The sequence below is a fragment of the Babylonia areolata genome, chromosome 13 (assembly GCF_041734735.1).
Source record: "Babylonia areolata isolate BAREFJ2019XMU chromosome 13, ASM4173473v1, whole genome shotgun sequence".
Taxonomy (NCBI): domain Eukaryota; kingdom Metazoa; phylum Mollusca; class Gastropoda; order Neogastropoda; family Buccinidae; genus Babylonia; species Babylonia areolata.
In genome coordinates, this window is record NC_134888.1 from 11,952,331 (window position 1) to 11,975,338 (window position 23,008).

At 42.8% G+C, this 23,008-nt stretch overlaps 1 protein-coding gene across 3 annotated transcripts in view; it reads right to left on the minus strand.

Moving 5' to 3' along the window:
- The window catches only part of LOC143289060 (protein Mo25-like), a 68,613-nt gene that overhangs the window by 38,299 nt on the left and 7,306 nt on the right, over positions 1-23,008 (minus strand). For all 3 annotated transcript variants that reach the window (XR_013056179.1, XR_013056180.1, XM_076597877.1), the window contains exons 3-4: positions 15,470-15,634; positions 8,723-8,841 (exon numbers count right to left, since the gene is read on the minus strand). Coding sequence is in view for 1 of the 3 variants with exons in the window: in XM_076597877.1 (XP_076453992.1) it covers positions 8,723-8,841; positions 15,470-15,634 (284 nt within the window). In the remaining 2 variants the exon portion in view is untranslated. The remainder of the gene's footprint in view (positions 1-8,722; positions 8,842-15,469; positions 15,635-23,008) is intronic.

Below are 23,008 nucleotides of genomic sequence, written 5' to 3' on the forward strand. Positions count from 1 at the left end.
AGATCTATTTTTTGATCTGTGGTTTCAATGCCCAGCTTCAGGTTTTGCTCAGGTATTTTGGAAACCAACTTTACATTACTTATTTTATAAAGTATTTGAATGAAAGATTTCAAATTTTAACTAAGTTAATATCATCGTTTTCTGTTGTGAAACAATGTTATCTCCGACAATGAAAGACAGCCAAGAACTCTGTCAAAATGGCAGACAAATTTTTCAGTGAGAAGTTCAACTGGTCTTGTTCAACAATGTGATCGCACAGCATACTCTTTTTTTTTTCTTCTTTTTTTACTTGTTTTATTTTTCACACACACAGATATACATATATGTGTGTATATATATATACAGATATATATATATATATATATATACATATTACACAGAGAGAGTATACAACACGCACACACACACACACACATATATATATATATATATATGAGAGAGAGTGAGAGAGAGATTTTTTTTCACAAAATGATTATCTTCAGCAGATTTTAAAATTTATAAGATTTTTTTTTTTAATTAGGTTCAAAGTAATATGTATGACTATGAGTGATGTGTATGATTACAAGATGCATGTGCATTTCCTGTTCAGGAAAAATGTGTTCATGTTTTAAGATCTCAATAACAAAATGTAAAACTGTAGTTTCAAACAGGGCCAGTGGTGTGGGGTGGAGGTACATACGTTTGTGTTGGTGTGTGCCTATCTCACCATTATATGTATCCTTTTATGCATACTACATGAATAATTTACATATGCCTAAAAATTAATGTTTGTATACATGCGCAAATTTTTGTCTGTTTGTTTTTTTGTATGTATCCGTGATTTTTGCCACATTTTTTTCATTAATATATACATGGACAATGGTCTATCACATCTACCTGCTAGTGGTAGATGTGATAGACCATTGTCTCATTTCTTAGTACCAGACTTTCGTTGTAATGATATTGTACAGCAGGTGGACATGCTTGAAGAAAAGTCGGAAACAATACCTTCAGCACACAGTATTAAGAAACAAAAGATTCTGTGCACTTTTGTGCTTCTGAATTTCAAATATCTGCAGTTACTTCAATGAGAGAGAGAGAGAGAGAGAGAGAGATAGAGAGAGAGAGAGAGAGAGATCAAAATAACACCACCTGGGGCACCATTGATGCTGTATTGTAAGACTGTTGTCTCCTTTTAACCTTTTTTTTTTATACTTCAGCACTGATACGGACCATGCATTAGTTCAGCTGGATGTCTTTACTTTGGAACTGGTACGATCAGCTGTGCTGATTTATAGTTGATAATGGATTATAAACAATAAAACAATTACACAAAGTGATGCATACATATTGATTATGACTTCATGTTGAGAAAAACCTGAAAAATATCTAAAAGGATAATCACTTTCAGCATTAATGAAGTACATTATCCCTGACAGTCTTGAATAAAGCATACTGTTTTCATTAATCATATCAAAAGCTGTCATTTTTAAAGATTTGTGATTAACATTTGCTGTCTTGTAAGTCTACAGTTTTTCCTGAACCTGAAAATATCTTAAATGTTTATGGAAATGCAATAGTTTTAGATTTTGAGTCATTTTAGTAACGCTATCATCAAAACTGCAGGATTGGACATGCAGAATAAGCATTTTCCCCAGAATTTATGACACCGGCATTCAGCCAATAACATTAACAGCAAAGTGAAAAAAAATCTGAGGCATTTTGTGGACTATATAGATCATATATAAAGAGTTTTGAGTATGAGAATGTATTAGATGCTATTGTACTCGAGTTCCAAAATGCCATTTTGTAAGATTCACTAAAATTGCCAATTTTTTCTCTTTTTTGTTAAAAATTCAAAACTCAATATCTCAAAAACTATTTGGGATATTGCTTTTTATCGGTAGAGCCAGCACTGCTCGCGCGCGCAGTGCCTCGATGCGTCTGGCGCCGGCAGCGTGTGTGTGGTACTTTTCCATCATGTGCCGACGCCGTGACTATGCTCAACAGGCCCTTAAAGGTGGTGGAAAGTTCCCTACTATAGTCCAATAATCTGGCATCGCTATTTTTGGATGCTAGCACCACTTCCATTCACAAAGAACGGAGGGAAACTGCGTGTGGCGAGTTGTGAATGAAACTGACCGATTTTCACAATGGCGTCGTCTGCATGCACCAGTGAGTTCGAGGACTATTCAGCGGAGGAATTAGGTCTTATATTAGAAGAAGTGTCGAAATATGATGCGAATGAAGAGTGTGAAGAATTAGAAGAAGATTCTGATGTGCATTTAGGTTCTGATCAAGGAGAAGAAAGTGGTGAAAGTGATCCCGAGGACAATGTGCCACTCGCCGCTCTGCAAACCACGTGGCGACCGGCTACTCAGCCTACCAACGTGGCCACATTCCAGCAGCCGACAGGCCCTGCGCATTCACTGCCAAGCACTGCCACCCCTCTGGATTATTTCTTTTTTTGTTTATACCGATCACATTTTTTCAAGTTGCAGCAGAAGAGACCAACAGATATGCCCGACAAAAACAAGCAGCCCGGGGCACACCTGACCACCTATGGTTCAAAACAACACCTGACGAAATGCGGGCCTATCTCTCTGTGCTGATCGCAGGACAGCAAAGGGACGAGGGGTAGAAACATCATATATGTGTTCTTTCTGTCAGGTACCTCTCTGCTTCCACAGGAATGACTGTTTCCGTGATTACCATGGACAGAATGTGGCTCAACCTTAGGACAAGCTAGCTTGTTTTTGTTTATGTGTGTGTGTGTGTGTGCTTACCTGTAGTTTTGGTGACTGTGACACTTAGCATTGACACTCTACTCACTATCCTTACTGTACAGTTATACATTGTGTGCATATATAAACCGATCTGTACAAAGTGCTTAGAACAGTGACATAAGAGCAACATGGAACGTTGCTCAGTAACTCTTCAGTTGTGACAACTGACACAAGTTGTGTGACATTCTTTGGATTACCTGTGGGGACTGTACTGGCAGACAGAAGACAGATCATCTCAGGTAGGCCGCAGCTTCATTTCACAACACTAACGTGCATGTGCATCGAATAACTGGATGTTGGTGTGCTGTATCAGAATTGTCATCATCGCATGTGACATATTTGGTGACATTTTGGTGACAGAGACACGACCTTTCACATCTAGACACACAGAATCTCGCTCACATGACAGAACAAAGCCTCATGACCATACCTGCCGAATTTTATGACTCTAGAGGTTTATTCTTGGTTGTGGTTAAGCGTGAACCATACATACCCATTTTGAGGCTAAATTCACCAAAAGAATCCGAAATCTAGGGGAGTTTGGCCTCAGAGAATCTGAATACAAGAGGGTTAAAATGTGGTGTGGCTTCTTACTATATTGCACTCTTTCATGCTTGTGATTATGTGAATATGAGGCTTCTGCTTTGAATTTGAAAATTTGGCTGGACCTACCAACTGTAAAGGTGTGTCAAAAAAACAGTATTGTATAAAAGTGACTTCTGTAAGAACCAAAGCAATGCCTCCGTCACTCCCTCCTACTTGGGCTGAGAGGGTTTAAAAATTGCATTAAAACCTGACAGAGTTAAAATTTTGCCATCTCTCTGCAGTTTCCTGCATTGCCAGCACTGTAGGTTTAAAATCTTGACAAACCAACTGGTGTTCTTGAAAATTGGCGTAAAAACTCAGTTCATCTCTACCTCCTGCTCCTCCATCTGTGATGGCCCATGGTCAGATAAAGCTGAAAAAACATTTGCTGTGCAAACATCTATTTTTCTGGTTTCTTTTTCTGAGCCTTTGGTTTGAGGTGTGTAAATATCTGGCCAAGCCAGAACATCCACCATCTCTGCCATCCGCCCACAGGCTTTCCCTCCATATTTGGTTTTGGTGTGAGAGGAGGCTACCAAACACTCCCGCCAGCCCGAGATGCCAGCTGATGAGGGGAAGGATGAGAGGGGGGACGAGAGGCAGATACCATGCCTCTGCTAGAGGCTTCCCCCCCCCCACACACACCCCGTGCCCAGCAGCCCCTGAAGACTGCTGTGCAGGGTGGGAAGGGGTGGATATAACACCTCCACCCAAGGCTAATGATTTGTTTGCCTTGACCGGTGTGTCTGTGTTCCTGTGGAAACTGAACGGTGATGCTGACTTTGGACTGTGCAACTATTGCGTAGGAAGATCTTCTGCTCTGTTTTCACTTTCTGAATATCCTTTTCTTTCCTCCAGGCAGGGCAGTCCTTGGAAGAAGATGGGTGGCTGCCTCAGCAATTCATACAAAGAGCTGGGCCATCACACCTGCCCTGTTGAACTGCCCCAGAGCAGACGCCACATGACTCTTCCTCCTCAGACGATCCCACACGTGACTGAACTTCCAGCATTTAAAGCACCAAAGAGGTGATGGCACGTACAGAGATAGGTTCACCTGCAATAACCCATTCTGACGACCTTAGGAAGAATAGGGCAACAAAAGGTTAAGAAAAAGGTGTTGGTCGGGACTCTTTCAGACCCCTTGTGGACTGTGACTCTATATTCGTCCATAACTCCTTGAGAGGATAGTTCTTTCTTGATCTCAGCCACAGAGACCCCCTTCAAATCGGGGCAATGGAGAAATCCTTTGGAGCAGTTCACTGCTTTGTGAAGCACAGCCTGATCTATGAATTTGTTGGCCTTCAACAATTACTCAGACGTGTCTTTTTAATGAGCATTCCACAAGGAAGGAGCCATTCCACAACGGTTTGATGGACTTCCATGTTCCAGCCAATCCTTGGAAACCCTTCTGGATGGCAAAAGGGCCGACAGCCGACCTTGTCAGCATCAGCACCCTCCACCATCAACCACAATGCCCATGAACCAGAAGCCTATCGAACCTGACTCATAGTCGGGTTCACATTCTGTCCCTGCTCTCTTTCTCTTTGCAATTTTTGGGGGAATGTATGTTGTGGAAATCATGGTTAGGAATTATGAAAATTTGTCCCTCCCTAACCCACTCACCATGGAGTCCAATTTAGGGGCCAGGGGCCAGGGAAAGCCAGCTCGACCCCTTCCAGGTTTCAAGATGGATATACACCAAACAGTTAAGATCTGATTCTATTCCCCCTGATCATGCCCAGCTCCTGGGAACAGAGAACTGGACACTGTAGGGGTTGCCATAATCAGCCTCCAAACTGCCTGTCTTAGCCCAACCCTACGTAGGGGTAGCCGACTGACACACACTGGCCAATGTGTGCCGTCTGTCTAGGAAAGGTCCTAAAGAAGGACTAAAGAAGACCACAGAGAGAGAGAAAAAAAAAGGATGTGAAAAAAAAGTCTTGATGGGGAGCTGAAGATAGAAAAGGGACCAGTAAAGAGAATAAAAAAACAGTGAAAGGGATAATGGGTCACTTTAAGTCACTCACAACCTCTTCAGCATAGGCATCAGTATAATATAAACCACATGTTCAGCCTGGTCAGCTACAATGGCTATGTAGGCTGTCAATTAAGACCTAGAAAGCAATATACCTTCAAAAGTACTGATGCCCCTGCCGACCTAGCTCGCTCAATCACTGGCCACTAGGCCCTCCGACCACAAGGTAAGGAGTGACCCCTCAGGGGGAATGGGGGAGTTCATAATGATAGAGGGGATGGGGTGATTCATAATTTCACAATTAAAATAACTGTCACAAATTAATCTTGCAATGAAAACAATAAAAATATAAAATTTTCAAAATTTTTCACATTTCTGTAAATGAGTAAGGTTTTGAGGTATTTACTTACATAATTTCATAGTTACCATTGAAAAATTATATTTGTCTGCCCATCAAAATTTCACTGACAAACATCATCACTGTTACATTTTCCATCTGTGCATTTTTAAGTTTCTAAACCATAAGCAATGTGGATAGCAGAAAATTTTCAGAGTAATCAGTTGCACAGTTTTTACAGCACCTTGTGTCACTGCTGTTCACACTGTAACTTTCACATAACAGTGACACTGTGTTAACTGCACAGGCTGGTGGTCTTCTGCTTACATTTTGAACCAGTGTTAATTTGAACTGGTGTTGAATCAAACATGTCTACATGTAGTATTTTAGGTGAAACTTATTCAAATCATTTTAATGTCAAAAGGCCAGCCAGAGTCCTATTTCAATTCATGTAACAGATCTTTCTCATCCAGGACAAAATTTTTGCCCCTGATCAGATGATCAAACACCATTGTTGCCTTTTTTTTGGTCTTGCACAGCTTTCAGGTGTGACCATAGCTTTTTGTGAATGTCCAGGACTCATGGGTGTAATCCTCCCCAATAAATACAAAGCTATCTTTCAGTTTCCTCTTGGCTTTTAGAATATCTTTGTCTTTGTTAAAATGTACATCAATCTATATACCGGGTATGTTCAAATATGCTCAGTCAAATGGTTAGAGCACTGGATTCTAGCCCAAGTTTCCTGAGTTCGAGTTTAATGCATCTGGTGGGTTAACGGTGGAGATTATTCTGATCTCCCAAGTCAATGTATGTGCAGACCTGCTAGTGCATGAACTCCCTTCGTGTGTATATGCACACAAAATATCAAATACGCATATTAAAGATCCCATAATCCATGTCAGCGTTTGGTGGGTTATGGAAACAAGAACATACTATGATACCCAGCATGCACACCCCTGAAAGTGGAGTATGGCTGCCTACATGGTGGAGTAAATAAACAAAACAGTCATACACGTAAAATGTTACATGACTTTGTGTGTGTGTGTGTGTGTGTGTGTGTATGTCACTATGTGTGTGTGTGGTTGAAACCTGAATGAACAACACAGTAAATAAATGATAAGCGCCCTAGGGCAGCTCTCAGTCAGCTCTATCCAGGAAGGCACCCTGTTGTGCAATGACTTGGTGTTCAGTTTGTAAAGTGCTCAGAGTTAGAAATTGGTCTCTGACCGAGGGTAAGCACTAAGTAAGTATCCACATCATCATCATCTCTCTCTCTCTATATATATACAATTTAAAAAATATAATTATATAAAATGAAGACATAACATTAACTGCCCATTCTTTTCAGTGCTGTAGATATTCAAAGGTTCTATTCTGTGCAGATTTATTATGTGTCCTTATGTACTATTTCCTTATAATCAGACAAAGTCAATTATCCATTTCTTTGCTGCTGAAATGTTTATGTTTATTTGTGCAATATGCCACTATCATACAGTTTTAAAAAGTTTCAAGTTTTCATTACAGTACCCTTACGGACAGTACAGTATGACAGTGAATTTTCTAAAACATTAAGAAATAATAACTGATATGCATTGTCGCATTTTAAAAACTCAGTATCTTCAGAACTGATCAAGATATTCATATTTTTAAAATGTTTCCTTGTACTGTCATGTTCTTCGCTAAAAAAATCACAATTCAGTCATTGTATTGAAGGTAAAAAAATTCACTGCAGCCACTAAATGAGAGAATGTTTAAAAAAAATTGTACATTCAGATTCACATCCTATTACTTGATGACTATGAAATGGACATATACAGTGCTATCCATGGTTGAAGACCAAGCTCTAAGTGCTTCACAAACACAATCATTTGCACAACAGGCTGCCTACGTGGATAGAGCTGACTGACAACTACCATTGGGCGCTCATCATTTGTTTCCTGTGTCATTCAATAAAGTTTCAGTCATGCACACATATACTCATACAGACATGTAACATCACATGTTTATTTACACCACAGTGTAGGCAGCCATACTCCGTTTTCATGGGTATGCATGCTGGGTATGTTCTTGTTTTCATAACCCACCTGACACTGACATGGGTTACAGGATCTTTAACATGCGTATTTGATCTTCTGCATGCATAAGCACATGAAGGAGGTTCAGGCACTAGCAGGTATGCACATGTTGACCTGGGAGATCAGAAAAATCTTCATCCTTTACCCACCAGGCGCCGTTACCGAGATTCAAAACCCGGGACCCTCAGACTGTAAGCCCAACGGTTTAACCACTTGGCTATTGCGCCCATCTTTGTAGTTTTTTGCTGCTCCTGGGAACATCAATGCAACTTCCATATTATAACCAGAATGTTACTATTTCAAACGATAAAATGACTGATATTATTCAATCAATGTGTCAATTTGTATAATGAAACAAAGCGCTAAAATGTGAAAAAAATTAACAGTGAGTAATTGTTGAAATCTTTGTTTCCTTTTTCCTTTCACAGTTGTGCATTTGTGGAAGAACTCGTGAGTCATGTTTTTCTATTTCTAAGCCAATTTTACACAAACAAAGTATTTCCAGAGAAAATGACAATGAAAACGTTTACAACACACACACACACACACACAACTGACACAGGGTTATTTACATAGACTCAATTTATTCCCACAATATTTTCTGCATATCTGACCAAACGCAAAGTAAAACACTCTCCTTTAAAAATATTTTCAAACAGATTAGAATCACTGTCAATGCGTGTGGGACCAGAAAAATTGCCACGAAAAAAGTTGCAAAACCTGAATGATTCTAATATATTTATATGTGTGTGTGTGTGTGTGTGTGTGTGTGTGTGTGTGTGTGTATATATATATATATATATATATATATATATATATATATATCACACTTAGGTGTGCCAGAAATCCAGTAGGTGTTCCTTTCTAACACACATAAATGAACCTGAATGTTTCCTTCAAGACCTTGTTTACACATATGAGTGAAAAAAGTTATTGGATATTTACTGACACTCAAATTATAATAGCAGGTCATTGCATTACATACCCTTTAATAAGTTCCATCAAGATTTCAGGCTTCATACAAATGTGTTCAACAGTTGGTGAGCGTGTCCCAATCTGACGTCGAACCAAATTGTTGAAAATCACAACCACATCCTTCCGTCCCTGTGCACAGAAAACACCTTTCTTCATCCTATAAGAAACAAAAAAGAGTGTGTGTGTGTGTGTGTGTGTGCGTGTGTGTGTGTGCGTGCGTGTGCGCGCGCGCACATGTGTGTGTGTGCGCACATGTGTGTGTGTGTGTGTGCATGTGTGTGTGTGTCTGTGTGTGTGTGTATATATCTGAGAGTGCATGCACACTAATCCTGCTCATGTTTAAGTGTGTATATGTGAGTGCATATGTCTGTCCGCATGCATGCATCGTGTGCATATGCAAGTGAACATAAGAGAATAACATGTATTACTAGGAGAGAAATACTGGATGCATAAAGTGATAAACACACAAACATCACCAATAAAAAAAATATTTAAAAATTTTAAGAATAGTCGAGTATAGCTTCTATGAGTCAATGGCATGAAAACTGTCATTTCAACTACTGGGGAAAGACTGTTTTATTATGTTTATCTTCTATTACTATTTGTCACAAGAGAATTCTGTGTGAAATTTGGGCTCTCTCTCCATGCAAAGCTAGTCACCACAGTTCAGTGCAACCTTTTCTTAAAAAAAAAAAAAAATTACTAGTGATCAAAATGTGTTTTTCCAAACAATTTTGCAAGGTACAAACCTTCTGTTGTTGTGGATTCTTTTACATGAGCTAAGAGCATGCTGCACACAGGACCTTCATTTAGTGTCTCACCTGAAAGGTTAACATCCAAACCACCACTCAAGCTAACTAGACCATTGGAGGGAGAAGTCAAATTTGCTGCTCCATGCTGGGTTCCAACCCATGGAAACTCCACTCCCATCTTGGTGCATTACCACTGGGCCATTGATCGCACCAGGTCATATCAAATTAAAAACAAGCAAAGCTTTCATGGCTTACGCATGATTCCTACTGAACAACAACAACATTCAACGAAACAGAAGCATGAGTAGAGAGCCGAGTTGGAGGGGGAGTTGTCAGCATTTACATTTACTGATCCAAATCATAATTTTGCTCACCATCAGAAACAAGCTTTTGTCAAACTGAAAGTTGTCTTCTGGAAACAGAAAAATTCCATCTAAAGCAGCCCACATCAATAGGAGGCTGGTCCCTAGGGAGGCGTGGGCTCAATCTGTCCCCCTGGGATGGGGGGAAAGAGTGCTCATCCGCTTGTTTGTCCTCATCCGAAGACAGAGGCTCCCACTCTTGCTCCCAGTCCGTCCCCTGCTGGGTGCCATCCCAAGTGGATGTACCCACTGGGGTGTCCTGTGACCTGTGGTCAGGCCAGCGGGACGAGCTGAGACAATCCTGAGCGGGGACCATGACTGCAGCTGTTATTTCCTGGATGCCTGAAGCGGGTGGGGAAAGTGTGGACCGTAGGTCCAACTACGCTTGGGATGGTGGGTGCCACACCTTCTCAGTGAGGACATCCCTGGATGCAAAAGAGACTCATTACTGCTGTGAGGGAACAAACACCCACTCATCTCCCTGTAGGACCGAAGGCTGAGTAGGTGGGAACTGCAGGCTCACCTGGAACAAGCGGGGCGACTCGGCAGCCGTCAGTCCTGACAAAGAGACTGTTGTGACCGTGGAGGTCACCTGGGGATTGACAGAGGCCCGATTTATGGACTGAGTAGCAATATTGGTCAAGGAGCTCGACCTAACCAACAAGAAGTCGATCCCACTTGTCAGGGCCGTGTGTGTCACCCTGTGAGATGTGCTGGGTTGAATCCGGGGGGGAGAGGAAGAGGGGTTGGCCCCTGGTCCTCCCAGCAACCCAGCGTGCACCACAGGTGCACCCCAGTACGGGTAGACCGGCTGGATAGTGGGAAGACCTGCAAAGCAGGTGGCCACACGCCCCGAATCCCCTCCTGTGGGGAGACTGGGGTGGCTTGGCCCGGGTTGGGCAAAGTAGAGGGTCCCCCACACCCCCAGGAACCAAAACTTTCTCCCCCACAGATGGAAGTGGGGGAGGGGGGTCAGCAGTGGAGGGAGGAGGGGGAACAGCAATGGGACCCATGAGGGTCGTCTCTGAGTGGAGACTAGGGTAATGGCTGGGCACAGCCTCCACTTGGGAGTTCGTGCCTAGCCGTGAGTCCCCACTGCCAAGAGAGGACTTGCCACTCCCCCTTTTTCCTGCCCTGCGCTGGGACACCTCAGGAGGCGACGCTTGTACCCATTTCCCCCACCGTCTCCTTCATGACCACTGTAATGGTAGAAGTGTTGCCTCCACGATCCGCGTCTAAAGACGTATTGCTGCAGTCCCAATCAGGAGAAATCATGAGTTCCCGGCCTGGAAGAGTCTCTTGCCGAGTCTCGATCACAGCATCATGATTCCTGCCGTCGTGGGATGACATACGAGACATGGTAACCGCGCTTAGGCACCCAGCAAAAATCCGATCCCCAACAGAGAAAGGAAAGACAGGATTGACTGAGAGGTAAAGAAAAAAGTACGATCCGAGGGGGCAGAGTTGAACTGAGTACACAAAAGGTAAGAATACAATAAAATCAAGCCGCATGCTGCAAAATAAGGCCAAATGAACACGCTTAATAGCCAAAAAATGTGTATGACGAGACAGAGCGTAAACCTGACAAGATGGCGTCGAGAGCCTTGGCCAAAGGAATGATTCAGTGCGTGTAGCTTTTAGAGGCGTTTGATTGGCTAAGAGCGGACCTGGCAAGACGGGTAATCTTTTCACTGTAGCCACGCGAAAGTTGGCCAAGCAGAACAAACCGATAGGCCTAGTTTGCATCAGTTTGACATGGTATAGTATATGACACCAAATGGAATTTCACTGTTTTACTTTTACAAACATAAAATAGATCCATCATAGTTTCAAACTTTCCCCGTCTTCATCACAACTTTTCAGCTAAAAGTCGAAAAATCACAACAAACACACCATATGCATTTTTAGGTGTCACTGCAAGAATTTATTTTCAGCTTAGTCTTTTGCAAAGGGCTATGACTCTCAAACTTGGAAGCAAGATTGCACTGGCTCTCAATGCTACAGCCTTGGGGGCTAGTACAGTAGGCTTTTGAGGACCATCCTAAAGTCAACTGTTGTAAAACTGTCTTGGCCAAGAGAGTGGGGATGTAACATGGGCAAGACACTTTCCTCTATAATCAAATTCTAGCCCTGATAGTCAGGACAGCAGTTGCTTCCTCTGCTGTTCTGATGGTCACGGTCGGACATGACTGATTATCATGCAATCACTCTGGACAAGTCCAGTTCTTTCAACAATAGGCAGATCAGACACATTCTCCGATTCCAAACATTTTGTTCATGAGGTCATCTTTTCCATGACTAGAGTCAGGGTGACCTGAGGTGTGCACACACAACTGAAAACACCGAATGTAAGTTTAATATCCAAGCCTGTTCAAAAATCTTCCAGCACAATATATTTGGCACAAATGCATATGCATTGAAAAGAATGTGTAAAGTAGTCACTGAGGACGCTTGTGTGAATGTCGATTGTGTAAGACCTTCACACTGAGCATGAAACACAACTGCTTTTCGCTCTCCATTAAGAATTCTTTTCAGAACCTATCTGTAAATACTCTTGGTTTCCTACTTCTCCAACACCACCCCATGCCTGCCAGCTCACTTAACAAGTATAATGAATGAGAGAAGGTGGGGAAGAGGGGGTTGGTGAGTGGAGGGAGAGAGGGAAAGTGGTCATAATGGTTCGTGTAATTTGTAACTTTTTCTTAGAGAGAAAGGGCGCTATGCTTATGCATATCATCATCATCATCATTATGTCTAAGTCATATTTTAAGATCTCTTTCTTCTTTTTTTTTTTTTTTGCTGCCCCGTCATCTGCACCGGTTCAGTGGCACTGCTCACACGCCACTCATTCCAAGTCCCCCAGACACAGCCACACCCAGGTTCATCTGTCACACTCCCAACGTCAGCAATCTGCAGGGAACCATCGATGTTAGGTCGCCAGGAGGCCACACACCAGAGGAGACCCTGCACTGCTGCTGAGTCACTTCGGTGGTGTTCAGTGGTGCCTGTTCTGATTTAACATACTTGGGACACCACCTATTAAGCCCCCTACTGACAACAATAATGGCTCAGTTGCGGAGCCAAACTGAGTGAGCGTCCCCCCCCTGAGTGGAGACCGCCACTGCGTCCCTCCAACAACAGCCCCCCATGAATCTGCCAACACTGAAGGCACTGACAGGACTCACCGCAAGCACGGAAGTGAAGTGGTACTGAAACTGAGGTCACCATGACATTAGGGCATAAAAGGCCACAGACTTTGGAACATTTTTGTTTATGTTGGTAATGATGAAGGTTGGTAATGATGTAGGAGGAGGAGGATGACGTTGATGATGACGATGTTGCTATGGAGGTCAATTTTGGTTTGGGACTTCATGACAAGGCTGTACTCTATGCTTTCTTTCATAATGATATCCCGGCATCAACCAGGCCCGAGAGATACAGACACTTGAAGTGTTGGTCAGGCAATTAGAGCAACACACCCAACGGCACACCCGTGAAGTGGATGACACTCGACTGTGTGGTCCCAGTCTCCCCATTTAAGGCCATAGCACACTCAACTCTGGGTAGGAGCCGGCCACGGGCCGTAAAAACCCACCTCCACTGGGATTCGAACCCGCGTCCTATCAGCCTTCAGTCCGCGATGCTAACCACTTTGCCATGGCGGCTGGTTATAGTTTAAGATTTAATGTTCTGGATAAGTGAGATCTATTTAAAAACAGGTATTTTGCATGCTATATTCAAACTGTTTCATTTTAGGTAGAATTTTGCATCAATGTAACTTTTATACTTTGCAGAAAAAGTTTCTATAATCTATTTCAATCAAAATGATAAAATGACAACTACTAAATTTTGAAAGAAAAAAAAAATGACAACAGAAACACTTTTTGCTCTGTCACAGTATTTTGTGCCTTTCCAGATGTACAGTGTCATTACAATCAGAATATAAGTGGAAAACTAATTCATATATATATATATATATAGATACATATGTACATATATATAGATACATATGTACATATATATATATATATATTTCCATGCCAAATTCCATGTCCATCGACAAAGCATTTTCAGAGAAAATGATTTACCCCAGACACACAAACACATGGTAAACTGAAACACAGAGAAACTACACTCAGAAGCCAATAACTGAATATTGAATGTTGGAAAGACTGGTCTTCAGAGTCTGATCTTTAGTTTAAGACACCATCATGACCATGGTTTTAGTTAACATAGGTGAAATTAAAAAACAAAACAAAAACAAGAGAGGCAAGGCCTTCAAGACTCACTTGTGATACACTCACACACTTGAAGAAACAATAATAATACTTTAAAAAATAAATAATAAATAAAACCTTAAAATTATTTTGTTAAAATGTATTCTGTATGTGTTTTGTTTTTTTTTAATTATATAAAGCTTCGTGATAAAAAAATTTTAAAAAGAGGAAGAAAAAGTTAAATCTGTACAGTTTTTTCCTTTGATTTTCGATAACCTGTGATCGATTGAGAATTTTGGGAAATCATCATAAATAAAACCACTATTTTGTTAATAAAACTAAATATTACACAAAATTCTTCCATTTTTCCAGAACATCATAATTCCTGCTACTTTATAACACGACTTTTTTTTTTTTAATGAAAAAGAAAGAAAAAAAAGAAAAAAGAAAGAAGCAAAGAAAGAAAGAAAAAAAAATGCTGAATGTGACTTTTAATTCAAAAGTCATGGCAGTGTGTGTGTCTGTCTGAGAGAAAGAGATTGGTGATGTGTATTTGTGCATGTGTGTCTGTCCAGTTATAAAAAAAGAATTCAATGTTCAGTTTTACAGATCATATGCAACAGATCTCCTTAGTCCTTGGCTTTAGCGCATGCATGTTAAATATTTTTGTGTAACAAATCTGTGCATATGTAAAAGAAACAAAAAGTTGTTTCCTTTAAACAACACTATCAGGCATAATGTGCTGATGAGCTGGGAAAGGGGAGTGCGGGGCAGGAACCTGCGGGGTGGGGGTGGGGGATAATCGGTTTCTGCAAATTGCATTTTTTAAGGCCCTGCTCAATTGAATACAAATCCCTTTATTTCATCAAAATAGCTTGATAAATGAAGAGGCTGCGCTTCTTGCTATTTTGACAAATTTTGCTGCAAGATTATTTGCACACAAAAGAGATTTTAGAGCTCAATATCAATAAAATGATCAGGTAATATAGCTGGAAAAAATAGGCATCTTTATGATATACAAAATATCACTTTCCTTAATTTTTAGCTGTTTCTGTTGTTTAGTATACATGCAGTGATGCTGTAAAATTGGAGATTTGTCCAAAAGCTCAAAATGATGCACAAAAAGGCTCAATTTCAATGAACTTTAATTGGCTCTAACTTTGATTCAAATATAGAAACAAAATTTTTATCGTTGGATGTTTGTTTTGACTCAGTTTTTATATAAACTGTTTTTTTCTTTAAAGTTGTTTCAACAGAACTTTTTTTTTTAAAGGCAGCCAGTACCTAATAATGTAATATATCATGGATATGGACACATTCACCATGTTTTTCCAACAAAGTGATCCAAAAATGAAATACAGCACATATACTGTGATTCTAGAAAAGAATGTTAATGAAATTATCATTTAACCATTACTCTGCTTACCTCAAACTCAATCTTGTTGAGGTTCAAAACCAGAGCAAGCAACATGTTGTTCTGATACATCTCTGTAGCCAGCTGTGAAACATTCTCGGTCTGTGGCTCCTGCTCTGGTGTGCCATACAACATGGTTTTAATGGCTTGAAGTGTCTTGCAGACATCCTCTGAGGCCTGTTGATCATAATTGACAGCTCTGTCAGCCACAAAAAGACAAGATCAAACAAGTAAAATATTTCAGTCAAAACATAGCAATGAACAGGTCAGAATATCTAATTACCTATTATTGTATTAATAAGAAAACTGAAGATGATATGAGGGGTCCAGAAAGGGTGCATGGGGGCAATTCACGATGCCTCAGGTTTTAACTTAAGGCGGTTTTAAAAAACCCCACATGTGTTGGCAAGTCACTTCGCTCTTTACACTGTTACTGTGTTAGTGTTAGTGATGTCACTTTGCAACTGTCAGCTGTCAGTTCTCAACAAATAAGCTGAAGAATGATAAATATTAAATAAGTATTTTATCCACAAACATGTGTAGTAACAAGACTGAAATTTAGTTACATCTGCTTATGGGGTAAATAAAAAAAGAATAAAATAAAGAAGTCAAAAGAATCTACAAAGAAACACACACACACACACACACGCACATAATGTGATAATCAACTGATGTATGAGTTGTTCTCCAGAACTGGTTACTCATGAAGGTGCATGCCATTTAATGATTTATGGTACACTAATAGGAAGCTTTGACGTCTACACATCCTAAAACACCACAAAACTGCCATATATATAAACTTAAGTAAGAGCAGTAACAGTAACGGACCTATAAAACTGCTAGATTTAAATAAATTATTAATTGAAACGAAAATTGAGCCTCAAAATGCCTGCCAAAAATTTGCATGAAGCTACTGGGTTGCCAGTGAAGGCATCATGCACATGTTATGAATGATTATTTCAGCTTTTCTTTGCTGTTTGGTTATCTAATGATGTCAGTAAAGTGTTGCACATTGAAATGACAAGTAGTCAACTTGAAAAAATGCCCTTAACTCTTTCATCCCTGCAGTACGGTTTTCCGGTTTACAAGATTTCTACCCTTCATTCCTGGAAGCCGGAAAACCGTGCAGCAGAGAATTGCCCCTGTCCTTCCTGCCTCCCAGAAAATCGGTTCTCGCGTTAAGCACTTTGAACTTCCCACGAGTTGTGTCATCAGTGCGCGTCATCTATCCTTGACCGGGTCACTAGCGGGGCAGTGTTTATGAGTGGAATGGATGCCAGACAACCCCTTCCCCCTCCCTAGACCATGGGAAAGTGGGCGCCACTACATTCTTGCCGCTGTGCTGTGTAGACACACGGACACAGAAAAACGGAATGTGTAGAAAGTTCGGATTGTGACTAGTTTTCTGATGAAGAGTTTTACAACGCTCTAACAGATAATGATTTCGATCTGTTTCAAATGAATGACAAGGAGAGAGTGCAATTAGCTGTTGCTACAGAAGCACAGATAGCGGGTGTTCAAAAGTTAAAAAAAAAAGTAACAAGTGTGAAAATTGTGGTGTATACTTGTGCAGTAACTGGCATGACTGCTTCAAGGTATATCACACACGTGTCACCTTTGTGCGACATACTACATGATGACTGTGACACGGACATGCGTATTTAGAGACAGTATTGTTTCTGAATAGTTTTTGTTCAAGAATTGTGTAGATAATGATCTGATTCTGGCTTAGTGACTGCTAGTGTAGTGAAAGGCATATATTCTCTTTGAGACAAAGTTCAAATCATTCATGTGATAAGGACAACAGCAGTGACAATTGTGACAAATTTTCATGGATATGACTAGCAGTGTGGCACTGAGATAAATATGAGGCACTGCTCAGTGAGTACCTGCATGATGTGCATGCTCTTCAAGCAAAACACTATCCTTCATGTAGTACTTACTTGTATGCATTGTGTTTGACCCCAAAGTCACCTGTTGTACACCTGAGTGTTACCAGAGATGTCACCCTATAGTGTCAACAGGGTCTCAGACAACTTCTCACATCAATTCTGAACACAACAGTATATGACAATCTCAGTGTACTGTAATGAGCCGCGTTGCCGTAAGCCTGCAAAATAGGTACCCTGCTTAATACATTCTTTCTCTTCTCTAAATCCAGAAATGAAGGGAATATGCGAATGGTAGGGATCTCAGAACAAGGGGGAGTAATGGTTCATAGAAAAATAGGAACGAAAGACTTACCACTGGTAATGTGCATTACACATTATCACGTTGTGTCACACTTTACCAACAAATTCAAGACTACTTCTGAACATATTTCCAGCTGAAACTGATGTTTAACGCTTATCAAATTAAAAGACAGGTTGAAAAGTTTACAAGTATATTCTTACTTCTCTAGGAAAAGCCTCAGTAAAAAAAAAAAATTCAATCATTTTCTGCCACGGCGTCACACCGTAACTCCACTTTTGAAGTCTGTCTGTTTACTGAACACGACGACCGAATGGGAAGTTCTGGATGAAACAATCTATATCTGTGATTTGATTGGCTGACTTCATTTCTCTATACCCCTCTAGGGAATAATTTGGCAAGTCAAAATTAGGATGCCATCACACATTTAAGAAAGAGTAAAGTGCAGGATGCTCTGACCAGATCGCTGCAGTTGACTATTGTAAGATTTTTGCCATGAGAATCATTATGACCTCTTTTCACTTGATTATAAGTAACAACATTATGAGCAATGAATAAGGGAAAAGTTTACATTAGGGGTCTACAAAAAAGTTTCAGACAGTTGTGTCATGCGTAATACAGGTGATACCTGTACAGAGTACAAACATTTGTAATGCGGAATTATATACTTGATTTTACTTGTTTATACCTTCACTTCAATCTGCTATATCAATATTTTAAATCATAAAAAAATTCATTTACAGGTCCATGCTTGTCACACTGTAGTACACAGAACACCCTGCAAGACCCCCAGAATCTAATGGCCCCATTTCATACCCGATTGGGACACTTTGCTTTGAGAATATGTTAAGTACAAATTCGGGTTCACATGACTCTTTCTTTGATGCTACGGATATGTTTTTAATGCATGTCACAAAAATCGATGCGCTGAGGTACATTACATATGGCCAATCACAAAAATGTTGCGAAGTTAAAACTGATCCCAAGTTTGTCTTGTAATTAATCCAATAACACAAGAAAAGGAATCATATGATTATGAATAAATGAGAAAGAACAGCACCTCTTCTGGTTTATTCTTAGACATACTATGTCTGTGTCACGTGTAATACAATCACATGTAATACTGTGACAGCATTTACAAATTCCTACTGTGTGCTTATATACTTTGAGCTTTGAATTTGATGCTTTGCTCATTATCAAAGTTTGTCATAAGTAACACTATTATGAGCAATGTATTGAGGAAAAATTTCAATTAGGGATCCACAGACTTTTAGATAGTTGTGGCATGTGCATTTCAGTGTGTGGTTCGTCCATCGGGATCGACGACGACCATCTAATCATCCTGGGGGTGGGTGGGTTGGGCTCTGTGGGTGCGCAGATGACTGGTCAGGCCAATCCGCGCCCAGAAGGTTCTGACGCAGTGTGGACAGGTGATGGTGGCGGCTGTTGGGGACTTGATGGCACTGCTTTTCCTGGCCTGTCTGCGTTGCTCCACTGCAGCGATTCTGTTGGCCTCACAGGATTTGGCGCCTTTGTGGACAGCTGAACGCCACTTTGGTCTGTCCATTGCATTCAGCTCCCATGTGTCGTGGCTGATGTTGAAGGCCTTCAGAGAAGCTTTCAGAGTGTCTTTAAAGCGCTTCTTTTGGCCTCCATGGGAGCGCTTGCCATGTTGGAGTTTGCCGTACAGCAGTTTCTTGGGGAGCCGGTGGTCTGGCATGCGAACTACATGGCCTGCCCAGCACAGCTGGGCCTGCATCAAGATGGGCAAGTTTGCACGAGTGATCACCTCTGTGTCAGGGATCTTCTCTTGCCACTTTATGCCGAGAAGTTTTCTGAGGCTGCTGGTGTGGAAGTGGTTCAGCTTTTTGGGTGGCATTCGCAGACCGCCCATGATTCACATCCATAGAGCAGTGTGGTGAGAACTATGGCCTTGTATACTTTGAGCTTCGTCTCCAGGGTCATGCCTCTCCTGTTCCAAATGTTTTTATGGAGTCTGCCGAAGGCAGCGCTGGCTTTGGCGAGTCTGGCATTCACCTCGTCGTCGATGACAACTGTGTGAGAGAGTGTACTGCCCAGGTATGTGAACTTGTCCACCGCATTCAGTCGTTGCCCGTTGATGAAGATGTTTGGTTCAACGTAAGGCTTTCCTGGAGCTGGCTGGTGCATCACCTCAGTCTTCTTTGTGCTGATTGTGAGGCCAAAGTTGTCACAGGCAGCAGAGAACTTGTCGATACTGTGTTGCATGTCAGCTTCGGAGGCAGCGTTAAGAGCGCAGTCATCAGCAAACAGGAAGTCATTGACGGTGTCTGTCCTCACCTTGGTTTTTGCTTGAAGCCTCCTGAGGTTGAAGAGTGAGCCATCTGTGCGGTACCTGATGCCAATGCCTACATCAGCGTCTCTGAAGGCATCTGTCAGCATGGCTGAAAACATGAGAATGAACAGGGTGGGGGCAAGAACACACCCTTGCTTGACTCCGTTGGATGGTGATGAACTTTCTGGGACATCCGTACTTCACCATGATTCTCCAAAGGCCATCTCTGCTAACAGTATCGAAGGCCTTCGTCAGATCAACATAGGTGGAGTAAAGGTCGGCGTTCTGTTCCTGACACTTCTCCTGGAGCTGCCTGGCAGCAAACACCATGTCGATAGTCCCGCGTTCTTTCCAGAAGCCACACTGGCTCTCTGGTAGGAGACCTTGCTCAAGGTGCACTACGAGACGGTTGAGTAGCACTCTGGCCAGAGTCTTGCCTGCAACGGACAGCAGGGATATTCCACGATGGTTGTCACAGGCCTGACGATTTCCTTTGCACTTGTACAGGTGTATGATGGAAGCGTCTTTGAAGTCCTGTGGAACTGCCTCATGCTGCCAGATGAGCTGGAACAGCTGATGAAGCTTTTCAGTCAGCGCCATACCACCTTCTTTGTAGACAGCTGGAATGGAGTCTGAGCCAGGGGCTTTGCCATTCGATAGCAGACGGATAGCTTTCTGGGTCTCCTCCAAAGCTGGAATGGCATCCAACGACTCACTGACTGGCACCTGGGGGAGTTGGTCGATGGCTTCATCATTGATAGTGGAAGGGCGGTTCAGTACGCTGTCAAAGTGTTCAGCCCATCTCTCAAGGATCCTGTCCTTGTCAGTGATCAGAGTAGAACCATCAGCACTGAGGAGTGGAGCAGATCTGGAGGTGGTGGGACCGTAGACTTTTTTCAGGCCGTTATAGAAGTTCTTCATTTCTCATCAGCTCTGTTGTTCAACCAGGAATCCAGCATCTGCCGCAGCTTCAGCTGGATGGTGCTGCATGCGCTCTTCAGTATGTCTTTCTTTGACTGTGACTTGGGATCTTCAATGTGGGCTCTGTAGGCTTGGCGTTCGCCTTCTAGCAGCTGCTTGATCTCAGTGCAGTTCTCATCAAACCAGTTGTTGTGCTTCCTGGCAGAAGGCCCAAGGCACTCCATGGCAGTGTTGTACACCATCTCATGCAGTGCGCCCCATGCTGCCTCCACATTCTGGATGTCCAGCACGGTGGACTCAAGGCACTCCTCCAGGGTGTCAGCAAAGCTCTGCTTGACGTTGCCTAGCTCCAGCTTGTTGACATTCAGGCGTTTGGGTGCTTTCATGCCTGAGGCCGTCTCTTGGGCTGGATGCGGAGGTCGAGTTTGGAGACAAAAAGGCGGTGGTCTGTCCAGCACTCGGCGCTGCACATGGCCCTCGTGACTCGTACACCCTGCCTGTCCCTCTTCCTGACGATGACAAAGTCGATGAGATGCCAGTGCCCAGAGCGAGGATGCATCCATGACGTGCTGTTATGGGTAGGGAGGCAGAAGACGGTGTTTGTGATAAGAAGGTTGTGCTCGGCACATGTCTGGTGAAGTAGTTGACCATTGCTGTTACAGATGCCAACTCCATGCTTCCCAATCACGCCTTCCCAGGAGGTGCTGTCACAGCCAACTCTCGCGTTGAAGTCACCAAGAATGATGAGCTTGTCTGCGTTGGGAACAGTGGTGATGACAGCGTTCAGGTCCTCGTAGAACTTGTCCTTGATCTCATCGGGGTTGGTCATGGTGGGCGCGTAGGCGCTGACAATGGTGGTAAACTTCTTCCTGTTGCATAAAGGGAGTTTCATCATCATCAGGCGATTGTTCACTCCTTTCGGGGGCCCAGCCAGCTTGCCAACGAGGGTTGTCTTCACTGCGAAGCCAACTCCAGCCTCACGTCTCTCTTCAGGTCTGTGACCACTCCAAAAGAAGATGTAGCCTGCGCCTCGCTCACAGAGTTCGCCTTCTTCTGCCAGTCTGGTCTCACTTAAGGCAGCGATGTCGATGTTGTACCTGGCTAGTTCACTTGCAATGAGTGCTGTGCGTCTCTGTGGTCTGTCTGAGTCGCCTCTGTCCAGAATCGTACGCACGTTCCATGTGGCAATGGTCAATGGGGTGCTCCTTGTTTTCTTCTTTCTTTCCTTTGTGTGTCGACCACTTGAGTAGGGTCCCCGTCAGCCGCGGTATGCTGACTAGGGTGGTGTGGAGCAGGCAATGTTTAGGGCACCTTTTCTAGCCCCTTCCTCATGCCATGGAGGTGAGCAGTGCTGTCCTGAAGAGGGCTGCTCAGTCGCTCAGGGGGCTGCCGATCTCCACCGCTGCTCCAGTCAGTGAAAAAATGACCCTATGGCCTGAGCCGCCTGTGTGCAGGTCCACGGCTACAACTGCCAGTGTACCCACACCTGTCGCTTCGTCGCTCGCCTGTCGCCAAAGGGCTTGAGGAAAATGATGGTATGGGATGAAGGATGACTGACGACTTGCACGATGACTTTGTTTATAGTGAGGAGGAGTTGCACACCGTCGACCTCACTCTCTTGTCCGAGACTGTCTGTATCCAGTGGCAAGACAAGGTCAAGACGACTGGAGACGGAAACGGATGCAGTGGATGACCAGGATGTCCTATGTGCCTCATCCTGCCCTCAGCACTCCACAGTGCTCTGCTGCAACCGCCTTCCTCTCCATTGAACCATGAATGTTTCTTCCTCCGAGTCCGCCGGATCCAGTCTTCACATGCTTGGGTAGACAAGCCCTAACTCACTGAGGGTTTGAGACCCGTCAGCTACCCTCACCTAGTTTAGCCAGCCTGTCAAAGCTGTTGCCCGGGGGTTGAGCGCTGCTGCATGCTAGCAGCTTCTAGGACCCATAGGTGAGAGCTGGGTGCTGGTGGGGACCAATAGAGGATGAACCACTCCCAGAAGAGCATGACAAGCCCCCCCCCACCCCCCCTCTAGAGGTACTACCCATCCCGTGCACCCCCTAACCCCCATTTCAGTATGACACATCCATGCTGACATTGTACACAGTACAAACATTTATTATGTG